This window comes from Psittacula echo (assembly GCF_963264785.1).
Source record: "Psittacula echo genome assembly, chromosome: 16".
In the NCBI taxonomy this organism is placed as follows: domain Eukaryota; kingdom Metazoa; phylum Chordata; class Aves; order Psittaciformes; family Psittacidae; genus Psittacula; species Psittacula echo.
The window spans coordinates 5,311,729-5,337,042 of NC_137752.1; the positions used below are offsets into that span (position 1 = coordinate 5,311,729).

At 45.8% G+C, this 25,314-nt stretch overlaps 1 protein-coding gene across 3 annotated transcripts in view; it reads right to left on the reverse strand.

Moving 5' to 3' along the window:
• Nucleotides 1-2,669: 2,669 nt before the first annotated feature.
• Nucleotides 2,670-25,314, reverse strand: part of FUBP3 (far upstream element binding protein 3) — a 37,578-nt gene continuing 14,933 nt past the window's right edge. For 2 of the 3 annotated variants that reach the window (XM_080630897.1, XM_080630896.1), the window contains exons 5-17: nt 24,636-24,685; nt 22,978-23,049; nt 22,177-22,234; nt 19,455-19,617; nt 18,477-18,575; nt 16,415-16,519; nt 15,918-16,020; nt 15,177-15,277; nt 13,913-14,054; nt 9,268-9,428; nt 8,501-8,574; nt 7,934-8,010; nt 2,670-4,779 (exon numbers count right to left, since the gene is read on the reverse strand). In XM_080630897.1, the coding sequence (XP_080487023.1) occupies nt 4,631-4,779; nt 7,934-8,010; nt 8,501-8,574; nt 9,268-9,428; nt 13,913-14,054; nt 15,177-15,277; nt 15,918-16,020; nt 16,415-16,519; nt 18,477-18,575; nt 19,455-19,617; nt 22,177-22,234; nt 22,978-23,049; nt 24,636-24,685 (1,354 nt within the window). In that variant the 3' untranslated portion in view covers nt 2,670-4,630. The remainder of the gene's footprint in view (nt 4,780-7,933; nt 8,011-8,500; nt 8,575-9,267; nt 9,429-13,912; nt 14,055-15,176; nt 15,278-15,917; nt 16,021-16,414; nt 16,520-18,476; nt 18,576-19,454; nt 19,618-22,176; nt 22,235-22,977; nt 23,050-24,635; nt 24,686-25,314) is intronic. The other variant, XM_080630898.1, reaches the window with a different exon arrangement.

Genomic DNA, 25,314 nt, shown 5'->3' on the forward strand with positions numbered 1-25,314 from the left:
TGTTTGAAGGCTCTTTTAGATCTTTAGACTGCCTGAAAGTCTCCCCTTTGCTCCCAAAAGAGCCTTTGCCTGCTCAGGCACACCCAATATAGAGCACAGGAGAGCGCCGGGGTCATCGTGAGCCCATCATCAGTGATGTTCTTTGGGAGGCTGCTGCTCGGGCAGAAGGAGCACAGGAAACTTCTACTCAGTAACAGGCCTCTGTGCCTGAAGCGATGCACCAATGCACAGGGACTCACCTTTAAGCATGGTTCCTCCATCCCTGGATGCTGTGATCCGAAGGCAAAGCGCTCCCCACGCTGAAGGTCTCCTTGCGGGAGCATCTTGCGGTCCCCTGGGATTAACACCCAGGCATGGCCCCGTGCTGGTCCCTGCAATGAGAAAGGGCTCTGCTGTCCCCACCACCATCCTCCTACATGGTACCTTGAGGACCTGCTCCTTGCAGTGCCCAGCTCCTGCCCAAGGGGCAGACAAACCCACCCCGTCACAAGCCCTAATGCAGCCGGCGCTTAACCCACTTCACTGGGGGATTAAACTGGCCCAGAGCTGAGCAGGACACACTCAGTTCCTCTCTTGGAGACCACGGAAGTGGCTTGAAGGCACCACAGCAGCTTCTGAGCTGTGCAATGAGGAGCTGCCAGAGACCCTCTGAGTAAGACACGAGGTGCCATGGGGTGGGATTGACCATCACAGCAGCCCCCAGGGCAAGAAGGCAGCAGCGTTTGGAGCAACCCAGAGGCCACCAGTCCCTGTGAGATGCCAAAACCTCTCTTCATCACCTCTCCAGCCCAATAGAAGGAGGCTGAACGGCTGCACCCCTCTGCCCCGAGCAGGCAGCAGTAATGGAACAACAAACTGCACAACTTGGGCTGGTTTCAAGCCCTTTGGGCTGCCAGGACAGCGGAGTGCTGCTGGAACCTCAGCTTTGCCGGCACCATCCTAATGACAGGCCCAGTTTCAAAGCCTTGCAAACTCTTTCATTGGCCTCCCCACCCCCTCGATAAAAGCTTGCATCAGAAAGAGATATTTCCATAATTCATCGGGCGGGTATTTCACTGGGGAGCCTCTCTCATCTGTACTTACAGCTACATTTAAGAAAATGCATCCTCCCACCATCCTGCGCCATTTACGACCATGGGCACAATCTGTAATCCTCAGTCTTCAATTAAGGGACACCTTAGGGTTCATTATCACACAATTGCTCCCTGTGAACCATGCCAAATGCTGTTTTGGCACAGAGCTTGGAAGATGAATTAGAAGGAAGTCTTCTCGGTAATGCCCACTCCCAATTCCCATCAGCAGCCTTTATGCCCTCCTCCAGCCATTTTTTCCCCCCTCTCCCTTCTTTCCAAGTGGCTTTTACTATCCCATCTTTCAATGTCTCTCTTGATTCTCTGGAGGTATATTTAGAGATGTTACATCTCCTTTTCTTCCGGCTCTCAACATGCCTCCCGCTCCCTGCTTTGCAGATGGGATCTTCTTTCCTCCCTCCCTCCCTCCCTCCCTCCCTCCCCCATCTGTAAGCCCCTATGGCCGGCTGGGAGCAGTGGATGGGGCTATTTTAGGTTGGAAGAGCATAAAACTTGTATTTTATAAGGGATCGCTGGAGTTCTGGCCAAACTTGGATATAACTGAAAGTTATTGCTTCATAACGTGATCTAATGGATAAGGATGACCAGAGCCAGGTCCCCCACCATGGGCAGGGTGGAAGGTGAATCCTGAATAGATCCAGCCTCAAAGTTAGGGAAGAGCAACAAGTTCAAAGCATTAAAACCCGGCGCTGCCACCTCCTCAACAAGCACTAAAACCTCCACTCGGCTCCCCTCTTACAGAAACCTTCCCTTGATTAAACCAGCCCTGTAACAGCTACAGTCACAGCACCTCACTGCGGGAATCCTCAGTGTGACGGTACCCAGAGATGCTCTGATGTGACACTGATGGAGCCTCACTAGAGTCAAGGCTCAAGCCCACTTCACCGAGCACCAAGGCGAGAGGCCGCGGGGAGCAGAGCGAGTGAACCAGACCGGAGATAACTTGAGCCACAAGACACCTTGTGGAGATTTTATTATATAGAGTGTAAAATGCAACTGTCAGTCAAATAAAAAGAACACTTTTGTGTTTAAACACCATGCTCAACATTACCCAATTGCAGCTGGTTGGTTTTTTATAGTTAGACATTTCAAGCATAAGGAAACAAAAATAAGGAAAAGAACCCAAGAACGGTAACTTCAGTACATTGCAAAACGGAATGTCCCGCGGGGCAATGGAAAAGGCAAGAAAAAATAGCTTCAATTCCGTTTCTCCTTTAAAAATACACTGTTATCTGTACAAGAACCACTACAGTAAACATCAGAAAATCATATTATCCCTTTTATTAAATCAGAAGTACTCAGCGCGTACTGTGGTTAATACTAGATTCATTTCTCTCTCTAGGTAATCTGACAAATATTAGATAAGAAAATATTTAAAAGAACTGAAAAAAAAAAAAAAAAGCCAAAAAAAAAACAAAACCCCAAAACAAAACCACCTTGGAATTAAAAAATAGTTACTACCTTTTATACGGTTTCTTTTTCTCTCCACGTTCCACAGTGTTTGTTAAAGGTACTAATAGCAGATTCATTTTAATATTAAAAATAACAGTATTTATATTTCTGAGCATAGAGGAAAGGTTTATTTTTTTAATTTTTTTTTTTTTTAATTTATTTTCTTTTTTTTTTTTTTTTTTTTTAATTATTATTTTTTAACCCAAGCTTGGAGGTCTTAGATCCAGAAATGCAACGGGAGGAGGAACCGGACTGCTACAAAATCAACACCGCTTTATATTACCCCTTTAGACTCTTAGAAATTATACAAACCCTACAAAATGTGTGGGTCCCCCCCCACCCCAGCCCCTCACTTGCCTGACAGCGAAACGGTCCCTGTCTCAATACAGAATTCACATCATTAATTACAATACATAGTCCTTAAAAAATAATGCAATAAAAATCAAAAGACAGCCAAAGAACACGGAATTAGAAGTAAAACATTTCAGGAATTTACATATTTAAGAATATTTAAATACTGTTTAAAACCTTTTTTTTTTTTTTTCCTTTTTTTTCCTGTTTTTTTTAGGATTTGTTACATACCACCTAAGACTTCCAAGCCACTTTCTGTCGGAACAGAAAAGATTGAGAATGAAAAAGGAGGAGGGGAAACAAACACCCCCCCCCCCCCCCCCAAAAAATAAGAGCACACACAGAAAAATAACCCAACGTGTTGAAATGTCACAGCTCTGGGGTGCGTTTTGGTGCCGGCAAATTCTCTGGCTTCTCTCCAAAAAGGATCCCGGAGGTTTATTATTATTGATTCTCATTATTTCTCTCTTTAAAACGAATTTGGAAACAAAAATGACCAGCGCGTCCATGAGTTTAGTACGTGACTAAATTGCTCCTGATTCTTAGCAAAGTTCAGTATAGATTATCCTACCACTAGTGTTTCACAAACAGAAAAGTCTTCATCAAAAGGTTGCAAATCTAGAAACCTCTGTTACAAAAAGGTTTTTCTTCCACAATGATTCCAAGGAAAAAGAAAACAAAAAAATACCGAAACAAACCCCAAATAAAATTGCCACGAGGACCTTGTTCTACTGCTCCTAAAGAGGGAGGAAAAAGGAAAAGTTACTCAGCGGCAGCACATTCTTTACGCTGTCCAAGCCTCCTCCCCCCGGACGCAGGCAGGTCTCTCATTCCCCGCTCCAGCCGAGCGGGATGTGCACCTCCAGTGATGCTCGGAGCCGCTATGGAAGAGATCTGTGCCCTGGGCTCCGCAAGGCTCTCACGGAACAAGATCTCTCTTCTCCAGAGGGCCAGACTTTGAGCGGGGAATGAAGAGAACTCCCTTTCATCACCGCTTCCAGCTCACCCTTGGCCAGCGCCCGCGGCAAGCGCCGGTTCCCGCAGCAGGCTCGACCTCGGCGGTGCTGAGCGGCAGCCGCTGCCTGAGGACAGGGTTGGCAGCCCAGGGGCATCCCAACCACCTCCTGCCCCGCGGAGTCAGGGTGCAAGCATGGATCAGAGGGGAGATCTGATCGCACCAAGGTGTGTGTGTGCTCTGCACATGCTTTTTGCCAAATGCCAAGGCATTCGCTCTGCAAACCCAGCACTCGGGAAAGCTCTGCGGGTACGAGCAGGATAAATCCCACTCAGCCCTGTATTGGGCTGAGATTTTACTTGGCAGCTGGTTAATCCGAATTATTATTCCAACAGTTTCCTGCTCCCTTTCAGGACAGGGTGCTCCCTCCCCAAGCAAGAGCACCACTGATCCCTGCTCAAAGCCCGCAGGAGGAAAGGCAAAGCCTGCACACACAGATCTGCACTGTGCCATGTGCCAGTGTTGTGCTACCTCGCCAGCCTGGCACCATCATTCCTTTGCTCCCCAAAGCAGCCTATAAGGAAAGGCCCCCAGGAAATAACCTCTCAATCCCCTCCCAAAAAAACCCCTCAATCTGTAAAGGGAAATAAGATTTCGATGCTGAGCGATTACTTCCTCAGCCACAAAATACCTCTGCCTTCATCGTGTGAGCCCAAAGCAGAGTGCACACACCAGGACAAGGCCAATGCACCCAATTCCCCATAGGAAAGAGCAGTGGGGTTCAGGGAACAGGAATACAGACCTGGCTGTGGGCCTGAGCCTGCCCTAGTGTCTGCCCATAGTAAGCAGCTTGCTGTCTGTAATACTCTGCCCAAGCCATTGTGTAGTCCGGCTGGGAACTTGCCTGAGAAGCGGCACTGGCAGCATGACCTGCAGGAAAAGAAGGGAAAAGGAAGAGGTGAGCAATTCCGTAAGACCAAGCCCAGGCTTAGGATCTGCTTCTGTAAAGCTTAAAGAAGAGCCAGCTGCAGACACATCAAAGAACGGCAGCGGCTCTCTGCTGGGTGGGTACAACAGGACAGGCTCTGAGCTGGCCTGCAAGCCCACAGCAGCCAGAAAGCATCAAGAGGTGACTCCTGCAGCTGCAGGAACACGGTCTGAGCACCTGCACCCTTCCTCCTTGGCCCAAAGGCTCCAGCAGCACAGTGGCAAAAGCAGATCCAGGAGTCGGCACCAAGCGCGTCTTAACAGAGAGGAAGCCAGGCCCACGCTATCCCACGTGCGCAGAGCTCTCCTGCCCTCACAACAGCCCAGCTTCAGGTTTCTGGCTTTTGTTCCCTGTGCACTACGTTCTCCCCATGCAGAACAACTGCAAGCATGGACACGAGGTCTGCTGCGGACTGTGGTTCAATGGGAGCACCCCTCCTGAGCTGCAACAGCAGAAAGCACAACTGAGAGCTTTCACTGGGAGAACTACAAGCACCATCACCAAAAGGAGGGGACCCAAGGGTTCTGCAGAGGACTGGAAGCTAATAATGGCAGGGAATGGAGATGTAAGTTGTGTGAGTACAGTAGCTGTTTGAAACAAGGGTTTATTCATCTCCAGTAACCCTGTTCCACTCACTCTGCTTTTTGAAATACTCCTCCCATGCTTTGCTGTTCTGCTGCTGGCTCTGTTGGCCTGTGCAGAGATGACAACAAGGGGGCCCATCAGTGTGGAACAGGTAAGTTTCCAGCCAGTGACATCTACCTTTGCACTAGATAGGCCCTGGATCTACCTCTGTTGCCCAGACTTCTCAGTGCAGCTTTCACTTTCTTACAGTATTGGGAATCTTCAGTTCAGGGAAAGCCAAGGAAAAGCTCCAGTTCCTGATTTCACTTCACCTGTGCACAGTTAAAAGGCATCGAGCCAAGTCTCCCCATGCTGGGACCTGCTCAAGCTGAATGAAGCACATGGGTTGGGAGCTGCTCAGTCTGCACATCCACAACAGCCTCCTAACAGCCACAACCAGCTCTATGACACCATCTCCTGCACTGAGAGACCTCGCAGACTCCAAAACCTTGGGCTTCACTAGCAGAGACGCCCCTCTTTGGAACCCCTCCAACCCAGCACATCCAAGTGCTACTGCAGGGGAGAGTCTGGGTGCAGCCGCGGGATGCCCGCACTTCCCTCAGTCACAGTTAGAGCCAAGAGCCCTGAGCAACACACAGCAAACAGAAAAAGGCCTGAACAGAACACACAGCAAACAGAAACTGCAGGGAGAGACAGGCACAGGCTGAGCGGGAGCCATGGACAGCAGGCAAGGAGAGGAGACACGAGTGGGGAGAGCTCTTCCCAGCCCAGCCATGCTCCAGGCACAGCCCTGCCCTGCAACACCAGCCTAAGGGGGGCTTTGAAGCTGGGGGGGAAGAGGGACAATAATACACTGCAAGTGTGAAGTGGGTGGAGGGAACAGGGCAGCCGTGTCCTGTCCAGAGGCATAAAAGCGAGTTAAAAGACTTGACCAACGCTACAAGTCAGGACCTTTTCTGGCAGAGGTCAAGGCTGCCTCAACTGTCCACCTGCTAATGCCAACAAAGGCCCTGCCGTCAATGCCTTTTCTTCGCGCAGCCTTACAGTCGGCAGCGGGCTGAAAGGACGCGCAGCCAAATGCGCTTCCCACTAAAATGTTTCCCCAGCCAGTTCATCTATTGAAGATGGGGGAAGTAATTCAAACCTAAATACATGTGTAGGGGGTGGGGGCCTGCCCCTCCTCCCATGCTAAGGGCACTCTCGGCTCTGTCCCTGGGAAGCGACTCGGAGGACTCGGCGGCTCTTTGACAGCCGCAGGCAAACAGGGCTGCAGCTCTCAGGGAAAGGACCCTCCTCAAGTCTGTTGTCAAATTAAAGTGCAAAAGCAGGTATTTACCTAGTGTCTTATTATAACCCTCCGTGCCCTGGTGGACTCCACCTGGCCTGATCTGCAGCAGAAGAAAGCGGTGAAGGCTGCTTAAAGCACAGCATTATCTTGTCTGTTCTCTCTCCTTACCAAGACTGCCTTCAGTGAGCCTGGCTACAAACAGGAACTTGGAGGGTGCTCAGCAGACGTGGAATTAGAGAGCCAACATTTTCCATTGGGTTCAACAGTAGAAATAAAACATCTGCCCCAAAACACGGTGTCACGGTACTAAACCCATAGAGTGGAAGGATAATGGCAAGGCAGGATGCTTCACTGGTCTTGAGAGCCACCACAAACATGACAAACTCACTGTAAGGCAGCCGTGTATCCATTGGGATACAAACTGCACTATTGGTAACCGGGGGATTAAAAGGGTCTGCAACCATTATACCAAATGATGACAGGCTCCAAAGCCAGGATGTGTGAGCTCAAGACATGAGCTGATGTTGCAGGAAGGGAGATTTCTTTTCCCTCCATGGCTGGTGGGCAGGATAAGAGGATGTTTCAGGGAGGGAGAAAAGACAAGTTATGAAGTGAGTTTCCAAAGGCAAACAGCAATGTACCTTTGATAAGCATTTATTCAGAGGCTTTATGGGAAGATAAAGATTCCACTTTTGGTAGAGTTTTCCCTGCTGCACTGACTGCTCTGCTTCCCAAAGCTCAGGGAAGTCCAGTGCTCTTGGGGTGCATTTTCTGTATCTCCTTTCCCAGTCTTTCCATCAGACTGGGAACAGAACAGTGAGAAGAGCTCAAAAGGAACATTTGAAAAAGAAAATAAGCAAGAACTGATAAGGTCAAGAACAAAGAGATGGGCAGGCTCACCACTGCCCACTGTGTGCCTGCTGGGGGAAGTGGGGTTGGCAAGCACTTGCTGGGAGAATCCTAAGGCAGAAATGTTTTTGTTAAGAGAGGAACAGGCACACAGACAGCTGAAACAGGCAGTAAGCAGTTAAGCACACAATAACATTACAGTTTTCAATGGACTTCAGCTTATTCTGAGCTCAAACACTGCAACACGTCTTCACGTACCTCTTCTGCTCAGGAAAACGAAGCGGTCTCGTGAGTGAGCCTGCATTTGGCAGGCATAAACCAGCAATTGCAAAGGGAGCACCAACCCTTCTCCAACCCAGGTCCTAGACACTTACTTGGGACTTGCTGTCCAGGCTGCTGCCACGTCTGGTAGGTACTGCCCCAACCCTGCGTCATGAACGCCTGAGGACCACTGCAGGGGACAAAAAGGGATGCTGAAGTAGGCAATAAAATACTTCACAGGGCACATACATAAAGTTGCCCACAGAAATTGAAGTTATTTACAGTCAGCAACTGCCGAGCAAACAGGTGAACACGGGAACCAAAGGGAATGCTGTGCAGGTGTGACTGCTGACTGCCTCGATACTGGTCTGCGCATGAAGCCAAGATGAAGATACATCACACTGAACAGCACTCCTTGTGTCGCAAGCAGTTCAGGTTTCTTTCCATGCTCTCACTGTCCCACTAGAGACAGGAATTTTGGAGATGCCGATACCTGCCTTCTTTGTAACTTAATCGATAAAATCCTTCCTGTACTCAAGCTTAATCTCACTTGCTTCTTCCTTCTGAATACTCCATCTTTAAAAGGCTCCACCCTGTCAGGGCCCTCCACCCTTCTCCAATGCTTTTATAGCTCCCAGCCATTCCCCACAGCCCATCCATGAGGAGAGGAAGCAGCTTACTTTTGATGAGGTGTAGCGGGTGCTTGGCTGAACGGACTTTGACCAAATCCTCCAGGTCCACCCATGCTGGTACCCTGTCACAGAATCCACAAATACTTAATGGCAGCTCTAAGCACAAGGCGGAGGCAGCAAGTATGAGCAGTAAGAAAGGGGAGAAGACAGCCTGGGACACGTGGATCCTGAGGTTGGTATCAAGCCTTCTCTTCTCAGGTAACTCAGCACAAAGGTTGCTTTTCAGCTTTACCATGCCCCAGTTCAGTATTTTCCATACTTTCTCTTACCCAAGTGTCCCCCTTCAGCAGTGTTCCAGCCTGACATTATTAAGCTTCAATACCACAGCACTGCATTAAGCGGAAGTTAAAGTCATCCTGGATTTACTGGAGCAAGGAGTTCAGTGTTACTTTCAGGATGATGATGCCAGGATTGTGTCATTCTCACGCAGTGACACTACTGTCTTCCCTTCAAAAAATCTCCTTTGACAGCCTTCTCACACCTGATTATTGCTGTTCTTCCCTCTCACACAGCTGCACAATACCCATGATCATGTCAGCAAACAGTTAGATCCTTCTGGGACCACAGCACAAATTAGTCCAATGGATCCTGGAGGGCCAAAGTTCAAGACAGCTGCTAACAGGCAAATGGTTTTGAAGCTGAATAATGCAAGCGTGTGTGTTCTGTGCCATCCTCCAAGTCCAGGCCCACGTGTACCTAAGAGTGAAAACACCGTGTCTGAAAGAGACAAGGCTAAGATCAGAGATGGAACTTACACCAACTTTCTCATCTATGAGATGTCTAGCGAGCTCAATTTGCTGGGGAACTCCTCTGATTGTGAATATTCGTACACCAGGGTCTGTGTTTGGAGGTGGGTTTCTCTGGAGCTCCACATGGGCTCCTGACTGCTGATTTATGCTCTTGATGTTCTCACCACCTGAAGAAAAGAAAACCAAGATGTAAGGAGGGATATCCAGCATCTCTTTCAATAAGTGTTACCAAAGCCAGGTTCTGGTAATGGAATAGTTTCAGCTACCTTCTGTGTGCTTCAAGGGAAGCAGGCTGAGGATGGCAACGCGTAAGCAACAACAGTACCTGAGCTCATGTTGCTCCTTTTAATCTGCCTCATAAGCATAACCTTAAACTGTGAGCTACTGCACTGGCTTCTGGAGGCATGGCTGGTGCCATTGTAAGAATACACAGCTCTGCTGTGTGTACACTGCCAGGCTCCCAGCAAAATGCTGTGTGGCTGAGATACACTTGGACAAAGCAGGTGCCAAAACTGACTGAATTCTGGGGGTTTGCACAGCTTTCATAATCCTCAAGGACATAAAAGTCACCTGCAACCAATGCCGCTTCTTGCTTCTGTGAGACTTTTATTCACCCCCCATCACTACACATTTCATTCCACTAAGGCAAAAACCACCAGCTACGTATCTTGTAGCTTAAAAACAAAGCCTAAGCTTTCCCACAATCATGTGCTGTTCAGGTTGTTGCCTTAAAGAAGTCTCTGCTTACCACACTCCCTATTCACACTGCAGCACATGCATCCCTTCACACAAGCACAGCAGTGCAGGGTTCCAGGCTGTCCTCTGCTATTTCAGCATTAGTCGTGTGCAGTGAACGTATTTGGGTACAGGAGTGCCTTGAGCAGGATGCAGCAGGGTCAGTCCAAGGAGATCTGGTTTCCTCAAGCCCTGCTATGTCCCAGTCTCTTAATGAAATTTGCTTAACAAAAGCCTTCGGCAATGTTACAATGGTTCAATTCTTCTTTTGGAAGCTCACACAACTTAGGGACCAGCTCCACTCAACTGGAGAAATTAAAGGGTGCAGGGATGGAAGGGGTTTTACAACTTTTAAACCACAAACCCACAATCGCCAGCCAAAAGGATGCAGCGAGGAGCGAAGAGCAAAGGAAGCAAAGCCCAGCTTTTTGCTTGGTTTTAATTAAAGAGTCCCCACAAACAGTGGCCTCAATTTTGCTGCATTTCCATCTCTATACATCCAGCACAACTTCAAAACAAACGGTGGATGTTGCAGACACTTGTTCATTTCATTGTAATGGACTCGTGACCTTTTTAACATTTTAAAGCCTTCTTGGGGAAGGGAGGAGGAAAAGTTGCCAAAGGGCAATTAACTCTTTCTAAATGAATTTTTGAAGATGCATTTAACAAAAGATAATCGTGTCGCATTCCTGGGCAGACAACAGCGATTGTACTGTGCAGCGAAAAGCCAACCCACTTATTTTCAAGTCAAGCATGGGAAAGGGTGAGATGAAGTTTCTAAACCAAGAAGGTTTTTTAACGTGATGCTTTTGTCTGATGCAGACTTGTCTCTGAAGCTCTGGTTTTTACACACTGAGGTGAGATCTGAATCTACAGCCGCTTCATCAGCTTAAGGAAAACAGAGAACCCCTTTGCAATGTGGATCATGAAGGAGGGGGAGAATTTCTTTACTGGACAACAGTCATAATCGATGGTTGGCACTCACACAGCACACCAGGTTTCTCCTTCCAAAGGGGATTAAAAATTAAAGCATTCTCCAACTGGAAGCAAGGAGAATATAGATTTCAAATAATTTTCCCATTTAACATCCAGCACCAAGTCTGTTGGGATCACTGCCACATCAGGTCCCTCCTGGGCCATATTGCAGGATCAAGTTAGTTGGCTCTCCAGGTTTGCTCAGAGGCTGCAAGCTCCTATCCCCATACTGAGACTTGGTGCCCTTCTCCTCCTAACCCTCCAGCCTTGAACACACCAGAGTGCTCCCTCCCATCCAAGCTATCCCAATTGAGCCTCCAGAGCATGCAAATGAAGTGACGAAGTCAACACGATGGTGCACGGTGCCGGAAGGAGTTCATCTTCCCCCATGGTGAGGTGACCCGTGCGGCACATGGTGGCTGTCTATAGACACATTCAGCAGCCAGCTCCATTCTTCTACCTGATGGGGGGCAGAAGTGATCCAAGAGTGGCCCCCCAGCTGGACGTGAAATCGTAAAGCAATTAATCAAAGCTGCTAAAAGGCAGAGCTGACAAGAGCCAGGCCGGCCGCGGTATCTGTCAATATTGCTGTATTTATCATGGAAATCCAGCGGGGGCCCAGAGAGGCTGCGGTTTGTTTCCAAGCACCACCAAACAGAGAGAGCCCCTGACATGTATCTCCACCCTTCCTTGAGCCTTTCAGAGAAGAAAAGCTGCACCTACCCACCCTCTAGAGGAAAAAGCTACACACAGGATTTGCAGGGAGCTGAATGCTTCTTATTGGCTCCTAAAGGCTCACGCTCCCAAGCTGAGAAGTGACGTCTATCAGAAAAGGGCCCTAAGTTTTCTATCATATACTCCACAGAAACAGAGCTGAGGAACTACCTCATTCCCTCTTTCCTCCTCTTCTTGAGTGGTGACATGGAGCTGGAAGCACAGTGGCAGTTACCTGGCCACATCACACACACTACACCCAAGGTACCCATTGCTTGGGTGTTAACCTCAGAGACCAAGCTACCTTGTGCACAGAGGACTCGGCCAGATTTTACAGAGGAGGCTGACAGCCACCACCTGTATCATAGGGGATAAAACCAAAACAAGCTGGAAACTGCTCAGAAACTGCAAGTGGGGAGCAAAACTTTTACAATTGGTCACTGTTACGAAAACACCACTAACATCCCCCCTTCCCTTCGCTGCCCCACAGGCAGTGGGAGATGAAATAAGAACAATCAGGTGTCTTGAATCGACAGAGTGTAGTACATCCATTCTGGTCCAGGCCCCAAAAGGCAGTGCTACAGCCATCACTCACTTGACAAAAATGAAGGCTGCAACAGCCTAAGAGCAGAGGCACTGTAAGAACATCGATTACAAGGTGGCATTATAAAGCTACAAGCACTCAAATCACCATACAACCAGTAATTAGTCACTCCAGAAAGCTTCTGATCTGGCTGGGTAAGAATCCCTATTTTGCTGTTGTGGAAACAAAGGTAAAAAGCTACACTTCACCCCCACAGCGAACCTGTGCCAGGCCTTGCACTTGAACGCTGGGACATCCAACTCCACTACCTGCATTTATTTTTACAGCACACAGGGCTCTCAGTAGTCACAAATGCTCCACTTCAGCGCACTGCAGAACAACAAGTGACCTTTTCTGATCTTTTATTAAGGGTGACTAATGGATACAGCAATAAAGTTTCATTATAATTTGAGCTTTCCATACATGTAACTCACTTGTGGGCTTCGAATTTGCTTTGCTTCATCTTTTGCCCAACTGGACTGTTCAGTGAGATCAAGCACAATGGCTCTGCAATTTCTGTGTAACATGTAGAGCAGGTGTATTTACATACTGAGAGGAGTTGTCAGGTTTGTGAACAGGTTTACAGCAAAGAACATCATCTGAAAATGACTGCAGATGCCCTGCCGACATGCTTGCGTCCCTTGTCACCCAATAAGGCAGGAGTTCAGGGTGCTACAGGGGCCAGGCACATGGAAGGGAACAGCAGGGTTGTGCAGCAGGGGAAAGAGGCCACAGCACGTTTCATTGCAAGCTCACTCCTGCTCAACAGGACAGCAGGAAACTAAATGCCACTGAAACATGGCACAATGCCCTCAAGTCTCTGCCTCCTTTACCGCTGTAGCTAATCGGTTCCTATTCTATTCACTTCAGCTCTGCTGAGGCTAAAAGCCAACTGTGATTACTTAAATACTAGTTAAGGCATATGTCAGTCTTTCTGAAACAAGCAGAGAGAAAAAATTAAATACAACTCCTTTGACACGTCAGTGAAGCATCACAACAATTCAGAGCGATAGAGCTCTTCTATTCCTGGCTCTAATCTAAGTACTGCCATTACCCCATGTGTAGCTCATGCTCTATGACAAACTGAGACTGCTGCTGATCCTCTGGTTTCAAAACTGTCCTGGGGTTGCACTTGCTCAGATGCAAGCTTAGATACACCTAGACACTGCTATTTCACTTTACTTATCAGACTCTTCAGGTACGTGGCTGGAAGCAGCTCCTGTTATTACCACATTCAAAGACCTTTTGTTTTATCAGATGTCACCCACAGACATCCAGAATGACGAAATGACTGTTCTGCTTGTCCCTGATAAACTGTTCTTTAAATGAATTCTCTATAGAAAGCATGCACAAATGAACCTGCCTGTTTTCAGCCAGCTGCTTGTTATAGCAAGCTTACTTGACAGCTCTGCATGAAGAGCCCCTCTTACAGATTGTGAACAAGGGCTGAGAGAGTACAATTATGAGTGAGAGCACCACAAAGAAAACAACCACAAGCACTTACAGCTTATTCCTATGCTGCGTTCACTGGCCACTAAATACCTGCAATTACAGAAAACTCCAAAGCCTCACTGGCAGGTAGCAAGAATGCATCCATCCCAAGAGCAGAAGACTGCAAGATGTATTTAGTGTCACCACACCTACCTTTGCCTATAACAAGGCCACACTTGTCAGCTGGCACGGTGTAGGTTATCTCCTGCATGCCTCCAGGTGTCCCAACACTCCAGTCCCCACGGCCACGACCTCTTCCTCGGGCAACAGCCAAGCTTCCAAAGCCATCTCGTTCCTTGGGAGGCAAAACAACTGTATCAGTGGGTATTTTTTGCTGGTGCAATGCACATTAAAACCCAAATAAAGCAAGGTAAGTTAAACTGCTTTGTAATCAATAGCACTGAATTAAGATATTCTTGGACTTCAGTCTCACATCCAAGATTTTGAAGCACTTTAAAGAAATGCCACGTAACTCAAGGTGCAGCTGCCTTCCTGACTCAGGAAGATGTTTGTATTTTCTAAATGCATGCCTTTATATATGCTGAAATAAACCTATAAATAAGCATCATCTACTAAAACACTTTTAGTTTGTGATGGGGGCTTTCCTTAGAGCGACCAATAGATCTTGGCACTGACACAGAAGTTGCTTCCAAACCCTTTCAAGCATCATTGTTTAAAGAACTGCTGGAATTACTCAGCTGAAATGCACATCTTCCAAAACTTCCAAAGGAAGCTTTTAAGTTCAAAGACACTTAAAGGACATACCTATTCTGGGTAACTGAATTCTCCAAAAGCACAGGCCATGGGCAGTCAGAGGCTATCAGAGAGACCTCAAAACTGAAATGACCTAACATCTTCACTTCTCTCCTTCACGAGTCTGCCCTACTACTTCACCCATCTTTGTACTTCTTGCTCACAGGCAATGCAATATTTTGGTGTCTTTCTCAAAGACAGTGAGCATTCCTTGCCTTTCCCTGCCTCCCACAGCCACTAGACAAGGTGACTGGTATCTGAAGCACAAGCATCAGAGTACGGTTAATGCCTTGCTGTCTAAGCATTACTCAGCCCCACTGAGCAGAGACTCCAGTCACTCTCTCTTGCTGCTGCTGGACTCCATTCTAGCAGGTCACCATCTCCAAATAATTTAAGAACAACTAAACATGGGGGGTAAACATGGAGCTCTAATGAGGCCTTATAACAATGCCCAAGAATTGAAGACCTTCCATAGCTCAGTTAACCTGTATTACATTAACAAAGCCCAAGCCTAACAGCTCCGTCCTGGGCAGCACATGTGGCCTACCAGAGGGAAAATTTCACAGTGCTGTTCTTCACATGGTGGCATCCATCCACACAGCTGCATGCATGCAGAGTACATTCCCATACAAGCACTTTGCTCCCAGGAGCCTCCAGAACCCACCTGTGCTGTGAGAATGAGCTCACTGATGATGTGTGCTGCGTGCTGACACCTATCAGGAAGCCCCATGACCTGTGCGACTCTTTCAGAACTAATCCCATCATCTGTGAAGAGAGGTGGCAAAGACTAAATTAAAACCAGAAAACATCCATCCATCAATAAAAGCTTCCTTCTAGCACCACCACTGCTAGCAGCATTTTCACACAACGTAACTACCTCTTCCCTCCATCTTCAGCCCCCTCTTCCACGAACTGAAAGAAGACAAAACCCAACCCACATTACAGATGGAACATTCAAAAGGCAGCACTTCCAAATGTCAAAAAGCCATGGAAGAGACTGATATAATTTTAAGAGGACAAAGGCAGCTTTGATAGGTGATCAGACAGCCAAGGACCCAGAGAAAGTTACTTAGAATTAATCAACTCCTGATCCCCAAAGGCTTTAACGTCCTGAAGGAGAACTCTTTAACAGGAAATAAAAGGTTTATTATTGTTATTTTGTTTATCCAGACATGACTGCTGTGACATCTAATGTTTGCAAATCAGCTGTATATAATCTTACATGCTGAAAACCAGAAAGTACACGAGGAAGCAGCACATCGTATTTAAATGGGTTTCAGAAAGAGACCCAATGCACCTTTAAATTAGGAAAGCCTAGCTGCTGTAACCTCAGATCAGATTCACTTTGGCAATCCCAAACTGGAACACTGGTCGGAAAGTAACGGCTCTCCATCCTCACACAAACCTGGTTTAAATTGAATCCTAACTCCAGCATCATTCTGAATCTTTTTGATCATTTCTCCATTTCTTCCTATCACAATTCCAACAGCAAACCTGGGCACAGAGACCTGATGGGAAAGGCAAAGCAGTATGAAAGCTCAGAGAACTAAACTGAATGACTCTGATTTTACAAGGAGATGCTCTTAACTACGGAGGACAGGCCATGTTAGGCAGCTCCAGGCTACAGAACCGTATCACTTAAGAAAAACAAACATGTGGCCACAAATTCCTTCCCCACTAAATGAACTCTGCACTACAAGAATGCAGCTTAAAAAGTCAATTAGAAAAGTGCCATCTGGGAGTCCATGAGAACTCCTCCTCTTTGCAGCCAGACTCTCATTTCTGGCAAAAGAACACAATGCATTTAGAAATAAGCTTACACGTTACATGTACAATTTGATGACTTCCACCCACTACCCATCCCACAGGGAGGTTAGCAGAGCAGTCGTGAAGAAAACATACCTCTATGCTGCCTCCTCCCATTCTAGAACTGAAATCATTGCGTACGCCTCGGAAGTCTGCCTGATCTTTCTCTCGGATGATCTCCAGTACCATTTCCCTCGCTTGCTACATGGGGAAAGAAGTTACAGTTAGCTTCAAATGATTCTGCTTGCCATCTTGGTGTTAGGGCCTCAACAGTGGCTAACGGTCAGGCTTCACGCAAGGTGATCTTCATCTGCTCAAGGGAAATAGCATTCTGATTTAGAATCTCTTTTACCACAGTTAATGGAGATCTTGATGGCATCTTCTACGTCTGACAAAACCTGCCCAGCGTGCAAGGGGGCAATTGTGTGCAATTGCTTCCTTCAGGATTTCAAAAAGGCCCTTTAACTTCTAAAATATCTTTGTTTTGTTTTTAAATTAAAGGAAGCAAAGGCCCTTTCTTACAGGATAGAACCAAAACCAATATAGTAGAGACTGTGACAACACAGCAGAGATCATATCTCCTAAGAGCTAGAGAACACGTACCAAGGAGGCAGGTGGGCAGAAGTGATCCTACTGACACTGAAAAGTTAAGTCCAAGTCTGCAGCAATCCAGCACGTGTCCCTGCCCATGGCAGGGAGCTGGAACTGGATGCTCTTTAAGGTCCTTCCAACCCAAACCATTCTGTGATTCTATGATTCTAAGACATTTTCTGAGACAAATGAATATTCCTCCTACCTACTTGCAGCCCTCAAGGCCATTCACAAGCTTGCACATAACCCTGCCAGTAAAAGTGTACTTTGGAAATAAGCCAACAGTAGTCACCATCTGAAAAACCAAATAAAAGCCTACATGTCAAAACCAAAGCCTTTGTGTCTATATAACACCAGTCAAGATTTGACATTTTGGTTCTATATCCGTGTTTGAGGGACACCGGTGAATCTGACTCCTTCCACATTTTCCATGCCCCCATGGTATTTTTTACAGAAGGAAACAACTCGAGACACTTCAGAGAAGCCAAGGCAGGAATAAGGGCAATGCAGCATCCAGAGAATCCCACCAAACCCAAGGATTCATCAAGCTTCTTCAGTGCTTTCTAAGCATGCTCAACTTTCCTAAGTGCCTCAAAGCTCTTCCAGCCTGTGCAGTCTCCATGATTGCTTTGCATGATTTATGGCATGGAAGATGTGACAACAGCAAATCTTTGCAAGGCAGAAGAAGCCACACTTGAAGTATGATTTGGTTAGAAGCAGCAAGACTGCCATTAACCACCTTCTTGCATCTCTGTGCCTCTACAATAAGTAGTTTGAAAAAACATTTAAACCTAAAAGCCCACTTGCAATAAAATACAACCCAAACACACCACCCCTACACACCATCAACCTCTGCAGCTATTTAAGACTAGGGAGATCCTGTGAAACAGACTAGATTAATACTTACTAGCTAGATTTAATACTTAGCAAGGTATGTAAAGCACTTGCTGAGAAGTGGAACGTGCCACAGCTAAACTTTGATTCTGTAATTCAATCACTCCCATCATGCTGCAATCTTCCAGTCCCCGGCTGATCATGGGTTTTTGCTTTGAACCGCAGGTATGAATGTATCCGTAGAACCCTGACACAAGGAGATTGAGGTACCACTATTAAGCAAACCCCTTGGCTTCAGGAGTTGTTGTGGGATTACTTTTTTAATTACCTGCGTCAGTTGGCTGTCTGAGATAACAAACCCTCCACAGAACTTCTTCAAATGTGGGATTAAGTCACTAAGAACCCATCTGCTCAAGTATCAGAGCTATGATTTTACACAGACTGGAAAGCATTTCAAAGCTACTTTCTCCAAACTCTCCTCCCCAGCTCTTCTCCTCCCCATGCGTTATATCTGTGTGGAGTGAGAACTCCTAGCTTATGCTGTAAACAGGCCAGCACTTGCTAGTCTGGTAGTTTAACTTGCTCGACTCAAACTTCACCTTACAAACCAAACAAAGCCAACAAGGACCATTACATTTACAGTTGGATTCAATTCCTTTAGATGCTCACAAATAAGCTAAAGTTTCAATTTCTCCTCAGTTCTCTGGGGCAACTGCTTACTTTCATTACATACCTGTACTTTAAATGCATCTCCAGTAATACGGAGAGGTTTATCTGCTCCAGTAGGCAATGGACCATCTTGGATCATGATCATTTTCACACCTGTTCGCTCCTGAAGAAAAAGCACAGAGCACTTTGCTAAGCAGAGTCCCTAAAGCAAGGGACTACATTTTCGTTACTAAACGTTACGTAGGTGAAATCAGAACGCTACTTTAGCTCTTCACAGGTAGTTATAGCACAAATTCAGTAATAGTCCCAGAGTGTAAAGGACTGCCAGAAAGTGTGCTGCTCCTGAAGTTCCCTAACAGCTGAATCCTTTGCAAAGAGAATCCCTTCTACCTCAACAACTGGTTTTTCAGCCCTTTCCAAAATCTGTGGCTGCATATAATCGTCATTAAGTGACCAGCCTTACAACTATTGGATGACAAGGGCCTAATCAGGGCACTCAAAAAAACCTACATTTTTGACCTAGGTGCACTTGCAAAACCCTGTCCTTTATGAAACTTGCACCAAATGGAGGAATAAAGAATGTCTAAGAACACAGATTGATACACAACACAACACTTTGAATTAGAAAGGGGTGGGATGAGCGAAAAAGAAGACACACGCCAGCGTTATCACAGATCAGCAACGAAAGAGAAGCACAGCACTCTACGACAGCATGGCTGGCATTAAAAACTATTGCAGCAGCAGACTAGACATAACCTTGTCTTGGCTACAAGGATCCCCTCCTAAACCGCACGCACCAAATGTTATCTAAAGCACATGAGTTTCTTTCAGTTCTGGCAGAACTACACTACATGCGTAGCTGGGGCCAAACTGATTTGGTTTGTAACACAAGATTGGATTTGAGTCCAGCTCTCCGAAGGCAGAAGAGTAGTCCCTGCTGTAGAAGGTTAGAGCATTTAAGGCTCTCCACTTCAGCACGCTCTTGTTGATCTAGAGAAGCTGCAGTAGGGAAGAGAGCCCTAAGGAAATGCATCTTGCGCACCTGCAACTGTTTTATTGTTTCACCTCCTTTGCCGATGACTAGACCCACTTTGGATGCCGGGATCAAAATCTCCTGAATCGTACTGTTGCCATCAACATCGTTGTGAAAACCAGGTCCGTTCCGACAGCGATCTACAATCTGCCCCAGTAGCCGTTTTGCTTGTCTTTGGAAAAGAATCGAGGGAAACAACCATTAGACAACATTGTTCCATGTGACCAAGAGACCAGGAACCATCGGAATGGGAAGCGATCGGGGAGAGGAGAAGAAGTGAAAAGATGGAGGAAACCATAGTTAGCACAATGTTTGCTTTTAACTCTTTAATGTATATTTTCCCCTATCATGATTACTTATAAGCAGTTTGGGTTTTGAAAGGGGAAGAAAGAAGGAAGAGCAGCAGCATGCTCTGACCTCTTTGGAAGTTAAGGATAATTCTTGAGCTATAGCATTTGGGGTGCTTATTTTGAATGAAGATTCTCTAGGTTCTAAACTTCTCTAAATTTTTTAACATATATATATATAGTATTTGGTAAAACTCAAGCTCTGTTCTGCTTGGTCAAGACAAAAAACACACACTGCCCTGATACTAACACAGCACACTGGTTAATCTCTCTCTGATCACAGGCAACTGCCTTGCTCTTCTCTGCCTGCTCTTACCAGCAGCACCAGAACACTGTTCTAACACAACCGCTGCCCCAAGCAGTAGGTGCTGAAGCTACACCACAAAGCAAGGCAAGGATACTGCAGCAGCGACCAGTGAAAGACTGGGTTCTTCTACTCCTGCTGAGAAGAGACACACAAAGAAGCATTTGGGAGATTAGAGAACTCTTTTCCAAACCCTTTAGGCCATGTTCCTTTCCTCCTGAAGACTCCTAGTACCAACATATCCCTGTCCTGTCCTTCTTCCACAACCCTTCTCAAAGTAGGTAGAAGAAAGCCACTGGTTCCCTATTCAGCCTAAAGCAGCATCTTCCCCTTTCTCCAATTCACCCCAAGCCATGTCAGGCACTCTAAGATGACTGCCTTCACTCTGGTGATTTGAAGGAACAGTACAAAGTCACCCCTCTCAAGCAGATAGTCACCCAAAACAGCTCAGAAGGTGGTAATCTGAGGCTGCACAGACCAGAGCACTGCTTTGTCAAAAGGTGGGAGTTCTGGAAGCCCACTTCAAATAATCTGTAAGACTCTTTCAGAGGGTTTCTTCATCTACCTTCATATCTTGCACAAAGTTCTTTTAGTGACGATATAAAGACTACAACAGTTAATGCACAATTATTTCAGATAAGAAGAGGTCATTTGGAAATTAACCCTATTAATTTGCTACTGGATATGCCTAATGGAAACACTCCTCTCTCAATCCTCACACAAAGAACTCTTAACACCTAGACTGGTTTCCTTACTATGTTCCCTTTTTCTGCAAGTAGCCTGAAAACAAAGTTCAACCAACCAACTTGACATGAGTTTTAGCACAAAACTAAACTAAATCTTGCCTAATTCCATGCCCTTAACACCTTTTCTGCTTCACAAACTGATTACTCGCTTTTTAAAAGCTTATCTATATTTTATTTAAAGACAGCCTTGGACATGACTACGTTTAACTGCTTATTTCAGAACCAGGAAGTTTTAACTATGCTTCTCCCCCATCTTCCCCCAGTTGCATCTCATAAAGCATCCCAGCTTTTTAATATTTTGCTCTTGTTCTGAAATAGCCTTTGCTATAGGGGGAAAAGCACTTCAATATCAGCAAGAATACACTGTGTGCCCTATAATATGAGCTTGCCAATTACATTTATTCTGGCTCACTGCTTGCAGTATTATGGTAGAATAAGGAGATTTAAGTAGCCTTAAATCTCTTAGGAATGGAAGAATGATGAACGTCTTCTCTTTAGAGAGACAGTCTTTGCGCCCATGTATTTTCACTATCAAATGCAACTCAAAGATTTCCAGATGGATTTTAAAAAACCCACCTACCCAAAGGCTGGGGAGAGAAAGAGCAGCTCCATATGTTAAGTGTGTTCCTGTAAGCCTGAGGATCCTGGATCCAGTTCCAGCAGGAGGTCCTCAACTGGTTTGTGAGAGTCTCAAACTCAGCTCCTGGGAAGGGGGAGGGAGGAAACACTGTCCCTAAAGTTTCTATAGGACTAAAGAGTAGAAATCCCTGATGGCTGGCCACGTGTCTGTACCATGCAGGGATCAGAATTCAAGACTTTCGTTCAGTCCTTTGCTTCTTGTTGGCAGCGATGCAGAGGCAAGCACATACCCATGGGCCTCATGCTGCTCTGCAACACCAACATCTCCAGAGTATTCTGGAGTGGCACCAACAGGCTTTGGAGGCCTCATGCAGCCCTTCTTCAGCTGAAAGGATGGTCATCTCAATAGGAGTAGGGAAGCGAAGGGGAGAAGAGAAATGCCCTTCAGCAGCTTAGCTCAGTATCCTGGAAAGCTGCAGTTGGAAAACTGCATCCTAGGTGCCCTAAGAGCAACCTTGCCCTGCGAAAGGGAATTCCATGGGAATTTCTGCAGCGGGTTCAAACTGCAACTGGAAAAAAGCCTTTGAGGTGCACAGTTTAAAGCATCAGACCAAGAGGTTCCATGCTCCAGAGACCCTCAAGTTTCTCTAGGCCAACATTTGCTGGTTTGGCTAACTAAGTAGCACCACTGACAGAGCATAGCATTAGGGAGAAGAGAAAGAAGGAAAAAGGAGAGAAATGAAATCAGAACTCACTCAATGCTCTCTGGTGTCCCGGTGAGCACACAGGGCCTCTCGGGCATCCCACCACTGTCTACAAAGGAAACAAGAAGGAAACTTTCAATACATGGCAGAAAGAAGATGGCAAGAAAATGGCAGCAGTTTCAGTAACCATCAAGCACTAATGGAAGCACTGCCTCCTCTCCGCACACAAAGCATGCTAATGAATTCTAAGACATGCAAAGGTCAACATATTTTAAATTATTTGCTGGATGTCTGCATTCTTTGAAAGCCTTCTCTACCAATTACAGGGAGGGGTAAGAACTTAGACCACATTCATCAACATTTTCTAGTGCAGCACTGCAGTAATCTTTCCCAAAGCAAACAGGCACTAGCACAGAACAAATGGAGGGTCCCGGTTTTTCAATGCAAGGCCAGTTGTACTGTGAGTTGCTGCCACCCTCCTGAGATGTCTTCTGTCAAGGGCTGGAGCTGACCAGACTACCAGAGACAAACTGCAGAGCTGAGGCAAGCGGTCAACCAGGAGAAAACTCAGCAGTTGCAATTCCAGGTCTAAGTACAACACATTGTCTATTTGCACTGTACCCATCTCTTGCCTAAAGACAGTTCCTTAATTGTTTCATTCCCTAAACCACCTGACAAACCTGTTTGCTATGTTAGTTGGGAGGTCAGTCCCAGAACAGCTCCCCCATGCATGTTAGCCTAGTATTTATCAGTCGATAAACACGCCATGAGCATGGCAAGAAGCCTGTTCTAATGGACACAACATCCTTCAACATGAAAACCTGTTCACCCACCATACAAAGTGGCTCTTACCTGGAGCAATTTGAATTTTGCAGCCAGACTCTGCCTGAATCCGTGAGATCTGTTCTCCTCCCCTGCCGATTACTGAAACGAGTTCAACAAGCATCAGAACATACCATTTTCCCAAGTAACTGCAGAGCACCTTTCCCCTTTAACTCTGCTGCAGCTATCTATAAAGGAACAGTTTGACTCCAGGATTGCAGAAGAGGTATCCACAGCATAGCCAGATTTATCACAGCAGAAGAACATTAAAATACTGCTGAAAGTTATTCTATTTGCTTGGAAAAAGAAAATGAAACAAAAAAGCCTGTCTTGCACTGGAATGGAAATACACAGTATGCAAGATATAAGGCAGTTGTTTGAGTGCTGCTAGAAGAGTCATTTAAGTATATCTTGTTCAGCTTGAAAAATAAACCAGTTATTTGGGGTACCAAAAAAAAGCAAAGACTTTTATTTCTTTAAAATTCACCTCTTCCTGCCTCTTTTCAACACTGTCTGGCTGGTCTGCACTCAAACACAACTGCTATGTACTGAAATGCTCTATCAACCTTAAGTGAGAACAAATACCCATCTTCCTTAACTCTTGCAGTTGGCACATCATTGCTTCACAGCAAGATACGAAGAGACTATGGGCCAATCACCACTTACATCCTTCTCAGGCTGCAAAAAGAGCAAAACTGTCATGTCAAACAGCTAGGCCTGGCTCAAAATGCTCCCACAGAAGCTGTAGGTTTGCCACCCTCCTGCATCTGTCTGCCCCTAAACCAAGATTAGACTTAACACAAAGATGATGCACCAACAGAGCAAGCTTCCTTCTCTCAGAGCTACAGCATCCCTCCAATGTTCCCCCACATGTGGCACGAGGACCAATAAATCAAGAGGTCTGTCAGGCAAAGAGTGAGTGTTTCCTTTGCAGGAATTTGAGTTACAGTTTTATAGTGCCTTTAGAATGGGGACAAAACTTCTCACTCTAAGGGGTGATTATCACGGCCTGTTATTTTCCTTTTTACTTTCCATATATCAAATTTGAAGATACACACAGATGTAGCAGTGGAAGAATCTATGCAATCACTGTAGTAACGCATCAGCAGGAGGTGCCATTGAAAGGAAGAGTAATGATCATCAAGAGGAAGAGAGAAATCAGGATCAAGCTTGAGAGAGAACAGCATCAGGAATGCAGGTCTAGGAAAAATTCTCATCTGAGCACTGCATGCTGCTTGTGTTTCCCTGCAGCAAATGTATGAGGTTTTCTTAATGAAATAAAATTCTGTTTAATTTCCCTTGATTCAACCTGATTTAACATTTAAATGTTGTTTTCCTCCCTCACCTCTCAGTTTTGCATAGTCAACAGAAGTGAAGCGTTTCAGTGAGGGGAGATAAATTCACTTTTGACTTGTTTATGTACTATGCTAGTGGGAATTTGAAGGAGAGAATCATTAAAACCCTCAGTAACTTGTACCACTGTCTTGTTCTTATTACTGGGAAATGAAGCTTTTCCATGCTGTATGCACCTGGATTTTAAACACAGGTCATCTGGTCCCCATGAAGACAGCATCAGACAAGGCCTATCCAAGGCTAATAAACACAAAATCTTGTGACCATGTCAGAATAAACAGCATTCCTGCGCAGAAAACACATCAAGAAACATCAAAAACATCCAAGGTACTTACTAAATCCAACCATTTTATCAGGCACTTTGAACTCTTCTGTTATTACAGCCCTAAAAAGGAAGGAAAAATATCAAATAGTCATTACAAGGAACAATTTGGAAGACAACTACGTCCCTGCCATGGAAACCACTGCACAGGCACAACATTAAAGCTCCTGCACACAAATAAACACCATGTCAAGTCCAAATCATTTGTTTTGGAAGGGAACTCTTGTGGTCACCTAATTTCTCCTATGCTGGACACATTTCCAGTCTACTCTCCACCATCTTCAATAGAACCAATGGAAGAACCTCTTTATTCTTGCTCCAGACAGGTTTAACAGAGTAACAGCAAGCTTTCTTTAATATTTACCCTAGACCTTCCAAGCTGTAGTCTCTGCCTACTGCTTTTGGATATGCTCTTGCCAACAGACACTAACCAAAGCCAATCCTGATATGAATGCACCCTCCAATATTCACAGATAAGGAACTGCTTCTCCTTATAATTTTTTTTTCTTGGAATTTATAAAAGCTGTCTTCAATTATGCTTGGAAGCATCATTATCTCAAGACTTCCATATCTATTGCTCTTTGGACTTTTTCAGTGTGTCTCTGCAATTTCATAAGACCTGACCATAGGCAGGTTGGAAGGAAATAAATTTGGTTTTCTGCTTAGCCATTACTATCTTGTAGAAAACACAA